This window comes from Melanostigma gelatinosum (assembly GCF_949748355.1).
Source record: "Melanostigma gelatinosum genome assembly, chromosome: 10".
NCBI classification, from domain to species: Eukaryota; Metazoa; Chordata; class Actinopteri; order Perciformes; family Zoarcidae; genus Melanostigma; species Melanostigma gelatinosum.
Window position 1 is genome coordinate 14,347,651 of NC_136643.1, and position 13,024 is coordinate 14,360,674.

The 13,024-nt window shown below is 41.8% G+C and overlaps 2 protein-coding genes across 2 annotated transcripts; both read right to left on the bottom strand.

Moving 5' to 3' along the window:
- Positions 1-5,044: 5,044 nt before the first annotated feature.
- On the bottom strand, positions 5,045-5,780 carry LOC306783131 (ras-related protein Rab-9A-like). The gene has a single exon (XM_079276657.1). It carries the CDS (start codon positions 5,702-5,704, stop codon positions 5,231-5,233), a length of 474 nt encoding a protein of 157 aa, XP_079132783.1. The 5' UTR covers positions 5,705-5,780; the 3' UTR covers positions 5,045-5,230.
- Positions 5,781-7,403: 1,623 nt separating this feature from the next.
- Positions 7,404-8,039, bottom strand: LOC306783824 (citrate synthase-lysine N-methyltransferase CSKMT, mitochondrial-like; the record flags this gene model as incomplete). The annotated part of the gene is made up of 1 exon (XM_079277638.1): positions 7,404-8,039. The coding sequence occupies one exon, from the start codon at positions 8,037-8,039 to the stop codon at positions 7,404-7,406; it is 636 nt and encodes a 211-aa protein (XP_079133764.1).
- Positions 8,040-13,024: the final 4,985 nt, after the last annotated feature.

The window sequence follows — 13,024 nt, forward strand, 5'->3', positions numbered from 1 at the left end:
GGAGTCGGGGCGGTTGGGGTCCGGGATGAGGAAAGACTTCCACGTGAAGCGTCGTCCCGCCTGAAGGTTTAAAAAAATAAATACAACCATCAGACCACTGCTCCACATCGTGGAAACAAACCAAGGACTGTTACATCATATAGACTTCTCTGCAGGCAGTTCTGTTAGTCATTCGGTATGTGAGTCTCAATGGGAGATGATGAAAGAAACTTATCAAAGTGTTAAAATAACTGTGTGACATTCAGGTTCTTTGTTCTTACCGTGCTCCTGGTTGGAGGGACTGTGTCCATGCTGCCAGGGTTGTAGTCTGGTGGGGGACTAGGTGAGGAGCTAGAAGAAGAGAGAGGAGAAATAGGAGTGAAGATACAATAGGAGGGAGGAGATGGGTCACAGCGCGTGGAGGAGCCAGTCCTGCGTTGTGAGGCTGGGATTCTACGGAGGATGAGCCGTGGGAAGTCGGGGCGGTTGGGGTCCGGGATGAGGAAAGACCTCCACGTGAAGCGTCGTCCCGCCTGAAGGTTTAAAAAAATAAATACAACCATCAGACCACTGCTCCACATCGTGGAAACAAACCAAGGACTGTTACATCATATAGACTTCTCTGCAGGCAGTTCTGTTAGTCATTCGGTATGTGAGTCTCAATGGGAGATGATGAAAGAAACTTATCAAAGTGTTAAAATAACTGTGTGACATTCAGGTTCTTTGTTCTTACCGTGCTCCTGGTTGGAGGGACTGTGTCCGTGCTGCCAGGGTTGTAGTCTGGTGGGGGACTAGGTGAGGAGCTAGAAGAGGAGCTAGAAGAGGAGCTAGAAGAGGAGCTAGAAGAGGAGCTAGAAGAGGAGCTAGAAGAGGAGCTAGAAGAGGAGCTAGAAGAGGAGCTAGAAGAGGAGCTAGAAGAGGAGCTAGAAGAGGAACTAGAAGAAGAGAGAGAAGAAATAGGAGTGGAGAAGACACAAGAGGAGGGAGGAGATGGGTCACAGCGAGTGGAGGAGGAACGTAGGGGGACGTAGGGGAACTGTCGTGCCATCTGAGGTTAAAAACACACACAACCCTCAGACCACTGATCCATATCATAGTCATTTCTCATATCACATTGAAAGGATCAGTAGCACAAAGCAGTGTGACTAGATAGAAAGTAAATGTCATACAATAAATGATACGCTCGCAAAAGTATTAGCAGAAACAAACCCAGTACAGTGCAACATGTTTGCATTTGTTTCAGTGTTGTTACTGCAGGAGGCCTTCCATATGTCTACATTGACTAAAAGTCAGAAACATATCAGCACTTTTTCGATAGAAAATATCTTTTAGTGGTTCTTTCACTCTGCTGTTCATTGTGTTAATATGTATGAAAAATATCACAAGTATGTAAGAAATGTATGAATTGTGAGTTAATATGGATTAAATATATTATCATGCGTGCATCACTTGTGATCCGTATCACCGAGAAGTTATATAAATATAAAGAAACAATATTTCTATTAGCATTTCTCAGTTTAAGCTAACGCTGGACGGTCGGGTCTATAAAGCTAACGTTAGCTAACCAAGAAAGCAGCTTTTGTTCAGATAAACTTGTTTAAACTTGGTCTCAACAGTCAAAAGTCAGTCCTAGTGGATTAATATACACTGATAACTGAAAATATTATCAATATTAGAATAAACATCGGTTCAGATAGATACATAAATAAATACATAAAAAACAGTGGTGGAAAAAGTATATAAATATCGCTTTTTTTCCTGCAAAAGTTGATCAGAATCAGACTTACCTTTATCAGTAACGTTAAGTCACGGATGCAGAAAAATCCTGGTTTGAAGGTGTTTCTTGGGAGGTTTCTTCGAGTGAAAGTAGATTTCGGCTTTTTCGAGTGAAAGTAGATTTCGGCTTTTTCTGACGGACCAACGGTTGGAACAGACTGAATTTAGAAAAAATGCACAATTTGGTAAACATGGTAACGATGGAACGTTCGACTGAGAACAGCTCGTTCTTACCTCAGAGTCTCCATCAGGTCCTCAACAGTCTTCCGCTGCACAAACAGACATTAAATACAACTTTAAGAGGAATATATCCACATGAGCTCAAATAATACAACTAACATGACATTGTGACTCAGTCTCCTGTCGCGTTTGAGAGTCACGTGACCTGCCCAGGGGTTAACCACACATTAAGTCTCCATTCAGGCCTATTTAAAAAACACGGTCTCATATAATGTCCAATAATATAGAGATGCATGTTTGCATGGAGGTTTGAGGGTGTCAGGTTGGACCCTGTCCTTGGTCCTATGTGGTCCTCCAGTGTCCACAGATTGACAGCACGTGGACCTGCTGTTTCACGTTTCCTACATTGTTGTGACAGGAAGCCAGAGTTTCAGAATAAGTGACACAAACATCAATTTGAAATAAAATGAAAACATATTTTCTGAGGTTTGTTTACTGGTCCACATCCTGTCTGTCTTTGGGCCATCGTTGGACAAATGTCTCTCCAGAGACATTACATTTACACACCCCTGCATCACACCTGTATTACTCTCTTTGATCCATTTTCTTTTGTTAAAGTAGAAACTTGATGTAACTTTACTAATTGCTATTGTGCATAGTGGCATGTATGCACATGTTAAATGAGTTGTTTAACAAGTACTTGTGGGAAGAAGCAAAGTTAGTAATGTGCACGAATGAGTTCTTTGGTCCGAAATATTCTGCTAGGATGAACACTGTACACACTTTGGTTAGATTTTAGTCTACATGATTTAAAACACTGACCAAGGACTTGCTGTCATATAATGTATGTAAATGTAGATAATGGTTGGCTGCTATGTAATAGAATTTGTCACCAAGGAATCAAACCCGAAAAACAAATGCTATTTGTACACTTGAAGCACGATTGAGATTACTTACACTTCTTTACATAATTGTTATTGTGGAAAGCATTTTGTACACAGTCTCATCTATATAGTAGTTACAGACATAGATAAAGACAAATATGATGCATATGTTCATTAATACCACTATATTTGCTATCATCATTACTGTCTGTTTTGCTAACATGAGTAAAATATAATACAGAGATGTGTTTTATCACATCAGAGCTACAATGATCTCAATAAGTTAATGGAACAAATTGTTTTCCTGTGATGCCAATACACACATTTGTGCACTTCTAGCACTCAACCAAATTAGTTGTCAAATACTGTGTTATGCATTTGTTGGCATGTGTGTATTTGTGTGAACTTTGTAGTTTGTGGTTAGATTTTCCTTGAAAGATGTTTTGCATTCTTTACTTCACAGCTGTCACAGAAATGACACATGTCTTGCTCTCTGACTCTTTCAAAACAACTAAAAATAATCATTTTTGAATTGTGATTGAGACAAAATGGCAGATAGGGCAATAGAGAGGCACAGATCTCAAATGTTTCCCAAAAACATGTCGCGAAACATTACATCTGTGTCGTTGTTGTGTCCTGTGCATCTCTTTTTCTCTCACTACAGCAAAGGCATGCGAAAATCTGCCAAAAGTCAGCAACCAAAAGGAGGAAGGTTTTTGACTCTAGCCGACAGAGAGCTGAGGGTACAGACCTCCCCGCGCTCAAACCAAAGGTAAGACTACACCTTAGGGCGGGGGAGTACAATTAGATTTAATAGGAAGAGAAAAACTGCTCAAAGTTGTACATCTCCGTGTGGAATCTCTGTCCGAAAATAACTGCAAGAACAGTTTCATGACATTTGAATATGTACAATTCAGCCGATATAAACGTAGGCGCTTTCAATTGTATTTCAGTCACAAGGTTCATCTTCTACTGGGAAAGTAAGTTGATTTGTCCTTTCTTTCTGTGTACATTAGTTTTTAGTGGCACGATTAATCAGCTGAAGCCCAAATGGCGTTCCCTCAGATCCCTCACTGTTTCTGGCTTTATAGATACTGGTTTCCCCTCTTTGAGCCATTGGCTTAAATAGTCTGAGGCGTGTCAACTCATACTGGTGGTATTAGTTAAAAAAAAAACACTGAATCTGTGGTATTTTCCTTTCCTTTCCACAACTATAAATCTTAAGATGTATGCATTATAATTTCATTTTCTTTAAACATAACTGTGTTGACAGTATGACCCCCTATCTTCTCAAGCTGCACTACTTCTTTTGAACCTCTTGTAGACTTATACTCTTACTCTTTGACAAGTCACCATCAGAATACAGAGCTCGGCCAAAAGTCTGTTTGTCTTAGTTTGTTCTTGTAAACTTCTCTGCTGGCTGAGACAAAGCAGCCAGGACAGAGGACAGGAGGAATGACATACATGTGATACCTGCGTTCTTCATTATTATCATTTATAAACTTCACTCAGGACAATTTAGATTTGTTTCCAGTTATTAGTGGCTTTGCTGTTGTAAACATAACTGTTGCAGCTCTAGAACCAATATTTAGTTCTACCTAAATTACAAATAACTTCTATTCCTGTTCAGATTATTTAGTCATGAAAAAGTATTGATAAGAGTGGCTCCTTGGCCTAAAATCCTAAAGATACCTATCCGTACCTTTAGGCCACCGTAGTTCTATTAGGTACTGAGCTGAGGGTTGTGCAGTTGGTTGCAATTTGCAACCTCACCACTAGATGGATCTAAATCTCACACACTGTTCCTTTCAGGTAATTCTGATAAACCAAGACTTGTTGATCCTTGCGATTTGAATTGTGTCCAGTTAGACGTCTGTTGCTCAGCATATATATATATAATATATATAATATATATATATATATATATATATATATAATATATATAATATATATAATATATATATTATATATATATATATATATATATATATATAATATATATATATATATATATATATATATATATATATATATATAAATATATATATATATATATAATATATATAATATATATAATATATATATATAATATATATATATATAAATATATATATATAATATATATATATATATATATATATATATATATATATATATATATATTATATATATATATATATTATATATATATATATATATATATATATATTTGGTCATTACCTTTCTCTGATGACTTGTGACCCGTGTGTTAGAAAATCAAGTGGCACCCTTTGTCTTTGTTCTAGTCGTTCCTTTCGCTCCCTCTCCCACCTCTGCTCCTCATCTTCTTCCCCAGCACATTCACCTGAGGCTTGTGGGACTTCTATAACACATATGGATTGACATGAGACAAATCAATTGTCCGTCATCACTTACAGGGGCAATGGACCCCACAATGGCCGCAATATAGTGTACTCCTGGCACCATTGCTTAGCCTCCTCGGATGACACCTGCCTTTCTGTCACATCCACTTTGTTGCCCAAGACCACGAATGGAAACGTCTCTGGCTCCTTGACATCTGCGTAGTAGATGAACTCCTTCTTCCAGTTGCCTAAATTGAGAAAACTCTGGTTGTCATCGACACTGAAGGTGAGCAGGCAGCAGTCGGAGCCACGATAGAAAGGAGTCCTCAAGCTGCGGAAGCGCTCCTGGCCAGCAGTATCCCAGATCTGTAGGGTCACCTGGTGGCCATCTACCTCCAGTTCCTTGTTGAGGAACTCCACGCCAATGGTGTGGAAGAGGTGCGCATCAAACTTGTTGGTAACGTAACGATTCATGATGGAGCTTTTTCCGACACCGCCATCACCCAGCAGAATGACTTTGAGCAGGGATGTCTTTGTCGTCATGGCTGTTCAATCCCGATCGACCACTTTAGAATAATTTACCTAATGGAGAGATGCAATGTGTAAGAGACATTTGTATTGCCTGCATGACACTGTAATATAATTTTGAAAAAATTGCAAGCAATTAGCACTTTACTCTAGACACACAATTTTTGGAAGAAATGTTTGAGCCTTTTTTTTTTATCTTACTCCTGATAGATTTTGGCCTCCTCCACTTGTCCAGATCATGTGCTGTAGACCCCGGTCCTTGGTCACATGCTCATATATTTAATATTGATGTGAGCAGCCATATAACGTTAGGTAACGTTAACGTTCAACCAGCTGTAAAACACCAGTTTCCTGATTAACAGATGGCCCAATGAAGCATAAGCTGCTTACAAACGTTCACTGTTTGTGAGCACTCTTACCTGATATAAAGATTTAGCTTGTCAAGATAACGCAAACACACTAATAAACTAATAGCTGAAACATGCTAGCACACAAGTAGAGTTAAGTCTAAGTTGCGGGTATATCAGCTGGTTACGCGTTAGCTAAGCTAAGCTAACATGAAAAAAAGAAAACAAGTGAACACAGCTGGAGTTAGGTTCTTCAAATATACTGCACGAATTACATTCGCTAGCTTACCTGTGGGCGATATTGCTAGTAACGTACCTTACAGTTTGGGCCAAGCAGCTACTGAGTCAACGAGAAACAGAACACGAAACCACTGAATTAATATTAAAGCCTGTTTGACAGCTCCTCGCCTTGGTGTGGCTCGAGATAACGTCAGGTCGCACGTTTCCTGGTGAACTCCAAAGGCTCGATGCTAACGCAGCTAGCTGCTAACAAGCTAACGCTACATGGGCGCATCGGGTCATGTGATCTTGTCAGACAGAAACAACCAACGAGAGCTGAGAAAACATTACAAGCCCTTATGACCACAGACTGTGTGTTACAACGTATACACACAATATTATTCACAGAGTTGCACGTTATATAGTTTGATAAATTAATTTCAAACAGCGTGTCTATTTGTCTTCCCATATTCTCCGTCGGTGACACATCTTTTACTTCTTTGTAGTTTTCATGCTCAACCAGCAGAGAGCGACATTTAACCATAGACTTTGTGCATTTAACCAACGTCACTTTAAAGTCCCCATTTCTGATTTTGCTTTGTTCATTTAGCTGCTATCTGCCAGCATCTCAGCTGCACTCAAATCCACTAGAGCCCATCGAAAAAACACTATATGTAGTAGACCAGGGGTGCCCACACTTTTTCGGCTTGAGAGCTACTTTTAAAATGACCAAGTCAAAATGATCTACCTACATTAAAAATGCTGAATATCTATCTATATATATATATATATATATATATATATATATATATATATTTATTTTTTTTGGTCATTAACTTACTCTGATGACTTGTGACCCGTGTGTTAGAAAATCAAGTGGCAAATCGCGATCGACATATTGGGCACCCCTGGTTTAAGTGGTTTGTCAACTTTTATCATTTCATAAAGAGGTCATTCTTTACCTTCAGGTTATTTTATAAGTAGTAAATCTATTGTCTCTGCTGTCGGAATGTGGAGGTCCAGTTTGGTGGATAACTCACTCTGTCTGTGTACCTTATCAATTACTTTTTACAATCACTTCAGTAGTTTACTCATTTAATATTATCACCATCCAGATGAAGAAAGTTGCTATACAATAGAGCGAGGAGTCACTTGGTAGCAGTAGTCAGTCCCCTTAGCTCCCCAACCTCCTGCACCCCAACATCTGCTGCCATCAACCCCGGCTCCTGTGCCTCCGTCTCCAGCCACAGCAGCCTGGCATCAGGGTCTTCATCAGAGAACTGGAGCAGAGACCCTGAGCTCCGCAACACCGACAAACACTGCTTCAGCACCTGATTGGCCTTCCATTTCCCTTCCTTAGACCTCAACAAGGCATCTGTGGTGCCCTTATCAACTATAAGGTCCACACTGCTACAACCGTAGTGCTCGTGGAGCTGTGTGCAGTCCAGCTCTACGAACTCAAGCCGAGAGGAAAGATTGTGAGCTTGAATGGCTTTGGTTTGGACGTGTTCATGCATTAGTCGCACAGCTATGGGGGAAATGTCTGCACAAGTGACCCGGACCGGGAGAGGAGAGCGTCTGTAAATACAGGGCCCGAAAGCAGAAGTGCCACAGCCCATAGCCAGGACTTGGAGCAAACCGTCTGGGTGGGGCTTGGTCTGCAATAGGGGCATAATGAAGTCCCGGACAGCATCGAAGCCAAAGAACCACTCAAAGTGTTTGAGGGTGTTTGTGCTGCTGCTGCTCTCAGTGTAGAAGCGGTCCCAAGTTGCTTTCTTATCCATGTTTTCAATCAGTTCAGCTAGGCAGAAACACAGATGGGATTATGTCACGAGTTAGTGAGTGAACATTAGCAGTAAAACACATACAACTTGCCTTAATGCCTCCATCCTTCTGTCATATTTGGAGGGACTTTATGCTGAAGTAAATTTAAAATCCATCAATTTAATGTGTCAAATGTCTTTTCTTTTAATATATGATTTAAGACCTTTTCTTGGGTCCTTAGAAGCCACTAAGCTCGGCATGAAGACGATCTACCAAGCTGACAAACTCAAATGACTCACATTGCTCATTAAAATAAAAAAGCAACATACACTCAACAGTCCTGCATTGAATCCTCCCTTTGTGTACTTTATAATGCTCAGTTCATCTTTAAACTGTTAAATAGATGTGTTGATGTATCCAGGCTGTGTTATATTAGACTGCATTAGCTTGGTGTTGCCAACAAGTTTGCAACTGAGTGTGACGTTATTGCACAACAAAGTGCTACTTTATGGTCAGCTTCTGTAGCTAACATATCGGTGACAATTAGGTAAGACATCAGTGCACACACCTGCAACTCACTTTAACTTTTCTTTCTTACTTATTTGGAGGTTCACGCTATTCCCCCCCAGACCACTCGCTGTGTGCAGACACCCTGCCTGAGTCTCGGTGCAGTGACAATACAATCAAAGGTGTTATGATGTGGTGCGTTCATGGACCCAAATGCAGACTCAGGACAGCAGAGTTATTTTTCAAAAAACAATTTTATTTATTTCTCACAGGCAGAGGAAAAGACAGGAAATACATAGTCAAAAAGGAGGCGTCTCTATGCGCTCCGCATGGGTCCAAGCCGGAAAGTGGCAAAATCCTCTGAGCGGCTGACGAAGCCGACAGGTAAACAGTCACGTCAAACACAGAGGCGCGTCCTCGCGCTCCGCTCTGATCCTAGCCGGAAAGTGGCTGGCAGGCAGGCTGGAACGTCTGTGTGATACCCGAGGCTCGACACAGGAACGCCAAGACTACACAGTTGATCTCCGAGGAACTAACTGGAAGGCTTCTTCGTGCAGGTGAAAACCCGAGGCTCGACACTGGACGGCAGGTAAGTTGAACAGGTAAGGTAACCCTCCGCTCTGATCCTAGCCGGAAAGTGGCTGGCAGGCAGGCTGGAACGTCTGTGTGATACCCGAGGCTCGACACAGGAACGCCAAGACTACACAGTTGATCTCCGAGGAACTAACTGGAAGGCTTCTTCGTGCAGGTGAAAACCCGAGGCTCGACACTGGACGGCAGCTAAATTGAACACAAAAACAGATTGTTAGAGCTAAAAGAGCTAGGTGAGGAGCTAGAAGAAGAGAGAGGAGAAATAGGAGTGAAGATACAATAGGAGGGAGGAGATGGGTCACAGCGAGTGGAGGAGCCAGTGCTGCGTTGTGAGGCTGGGATTCTACGGAGGATGAGCCGTGGGGAGTCGGGGCGGTTGGGGTCCGGGATGAGGAAAGACTTCCACGTGAAGCGTTGTCCCGCCTGAAGGTTTAAAAAAATAAATACAACCATCAGACCACTGCTCCACATCGTGGAAACAAACCAAGGACTGTTACATCATATAGACTTCTCTGCAGGCAGTTCTGTTAGTCATTCGGTATGTGAGTCTCAATGGGAGATGATGAAAGAAACTTACCAAAGTGTTAAAATAACTGTGTGACATTCAGGTTCTTTGTTCTTACCGTGCTCCTGGTTGGAGGGACTGTGTCCGTGCTGCCAGGGTTGTAGTCTGGTGGGGGACTAGGTGAGGAGCTAGAAGAAGAGAGAGGAGAAATAGGAGTGAAGATACAATAGGAGGGAGGAGATGGGTCACAGCGAGTGGAGGAGCCAGTCCTGCGTTGTGAGGCTGGGATTCTACGGAGGATGAGCCGTGGGGAGTCGGGGCGGTTGGGGTCCGGGATGAGGAAAGACCTCCACGTGAAGCGTCGTCCCGCCTGAAGGTTTAAAAAAATAAATACAACCATCAGACCACTGCTCCACATCGTGGAAACAAACCAAGGACTGTTACATCATATAGACTTCTCTGCAGGCAGTTCTGTTAGTCATTCGGTATGTGAGTCTCAATGGGAGATGATGAAAGAAACTTATCAAAGTGTTAAAATAACTGTGTGACATTCAGGTTCTTTGTTCTTACCGTGCTCCTGGTTGGAGGGACTGTGTCCGTGCTGCCAGGGTTGTAGTCTGGTGGGGGACTAGGTGAGGAGCTAGAAGAGGAGCTAGAAGAAGAGAGAGGAGAAATAGGAGTGAAGATACAATAGGAGGGAGGAGATGGGTCACAGCGAGTGGAGGAGCCAGTCCTGCTTTGTGAGGCTGGGATTCTACGGAGGATGAGCCGTGGGGAGTCGGGGCGGTTGGGGTCCGGGATGAGGAAAGACCTCCACGTGAAGCGTCGTCCCGCCTGAAGGTTTAAAAAAATAAATACAACCATCAGAACACTGCTCCACATCGTGGAAACAAACCAAGGACTGTTACATCATATAGACTTCTCTGCAGGCAGTTCTGTTAGTCATTCGGTATGTGAGTCTCAATGGGAGATGATGAAAGAAACTTATCAAAGTGTTAAAATAACTGTGTGACATTCAGGTTCTTTGTTCTTACCGTGCTCCTGGTTGGAGAGACTGTGTCCGTGCTGCCAGGGTTGTAGTCTGGTGGGGGACTAGGTGAGGAGCTAGAAGAAGAGAGAGGAGAAATAGGAGTGAAGATACAATAGGAGGGAGGAGATGGGTCACAGCGAGTGGAGGAGCCAGTGCTGCGTTGTGAGGCTGGGATTCTACGGCGGATGATCCGTGGGGAGTCGGGCGGTTGGGGTCCGGGATGAGGAAAGTCCTCCACGTGAAGCGTCGTCCCGCCTGAAGGTTTAAAAAAATAAATACAACCATCAGACCACTGCTCCACATCGTGGAAACAAACCAAGGACTGTTACATCATATAGACTTCTCTGCAGGCAGTTCTGTTAGTCATTCGGTATGTGAGTCTCAATGGGAGATGATGAAAGAAACTTATCAAAGTGTTAAAATAACTGTGTGACATTCAGGTTCTTTGTTCTTACCGTGCTCCTGGTTGGAGGGACTGTGTCCGTGCTGCCAGGGTTGTAGTCTGGTGGGGGACTAGGTGAGGAGCTAGAAGAGGAGCTAGAAGAAGAGAGAGGAGAAATAGGAGTGAAGATACAATAGGAGGGAGGAGATGGGTCACAGCGAGTGGAGGAGGAACGTAGGGGGACGTAGGGGAACTGTCGTGCCATCTGAGGGTAAAAACACACACAACCCTCAGACCACTGATCCATATCATAGTCATTTCTCATATCACATTGAAAGGATCAGTAGCACAAAGCAGTGTGACTAGATAGAAAGTAAATGTCATACAATAAATGATACGCTCGCAAAAGTATTAGCAGAAACAAACCCAGTACAGTGCAACATGTTTGCATTTGTTTCAGTGTTGTTACTGCAGGAGGCCTTCCATATGTCTACATTGACTAAAAGTCAGAAACATATCAGCACTTTTTCGATAGAAAATATCTTTTAGTGGTTCTTTCACTCTGCTGTTCATTGTGTTAATATGTATGAAAAATATCACAAGTATGTAAGAAATGTATGAATTGTGAGTTAATATGGATTAAATATATTATCATGCGTGCATCACTTGTGATCCGTATCACCGAGAAGTTATATAAATATAAAGAAACAATATTTCTATTAGCATTTCTCAGTTTAAGCTAACGCTGGACGGTCGGGTCTATAAAGCTAACGTTAGCTAACCAAGAAAGCAGCTTTTGTTCAGATAAACTTGTTTAAACTTGGTCTCAACAGTCAAAAGTCAGTCCTAGTGGATTAATATACACTGATAACTGAAAATATTATCAATATTAGGATAAACATCGGTTCAGATAGATACATAAATAAATACATAAAAAACAGTGGTGGAAAAAGTATATAAATCTCGCTTTTTTTCCTGCAAAAGTTGATCAGAATCAGACTTACCTTTATCAGTAACGTTAAGTCACGGATGCAGAAAAATCCTGGTTTGAAGGTGTTTCTTGGGAGGTTTCTTCGAGTGAAAGTAGATTTCGGCTTTTTCGAGTGAAAGTAGATTTCGGCTTTTTCTGACGGACCAACGGTTGGAACAGACTGAATTTAGAAAAAATGCACAATTTGGTAAACATGGTAACGATGGAACGTTCGACTGAGAACAGCTCGTTCTTACCTCAGAGTCTCCATCAGGTCCTCAACAGTCCTCCGCTGCACAAACAGACATTAAATACAACTTTAAGAGGAATATATCCACATGAGCTCAAATAATACAACTAACATGACATTGTGACTCAGTCTCCTGTCGCGTTTGAGAGTCACGTGACCTGCCCAGGGGTTAACCACACATTAAGTCTCCATTCAGGCCTATTTAAAAAACACGGTCTCATATAATGTCCAATAATATAGAGATGCATGTTTGCATGGAGGTTTGAGGGTGTCAGGTTGGACCCTGTCCTTGGTCCTATGTGGTCCTCCAGTGTCCACAGATTGACAGCACGTGGACCTGCTGTTTCACGTTTCCTACATTGTTGTGACAGGAAGCCAGAGTTTCAGAATAAGTGACACAAACATCAATTTGAAATAAAATGAAAACATATTTTCTGAGGTTTGTTTACTGGTCCACATCCTGTCTGTCTTTGGGCCATCGTTGGACAAATGTCTCTCCAGAGACATTACATTTACACACCCCTGCATCACACCTGTATTACTCTCTTTGATCCATTTTCTTTTGTTAAAGTAGAAACTTGATGTAACTTTACTAATTGCTATTGTGCATAGTGGCATGTATGCACATGTTAAATGAGTTGTTTAACAAGTACTTGTGGGAAGAAGCAAAGTTAGTAATGTGCACGAATGAGTTCTTTGGTCCGAAATATTCTGCTAGGATGAACACTGTACACACTTTGGTTAGATTTTAGTCTACATGATTTAAAACA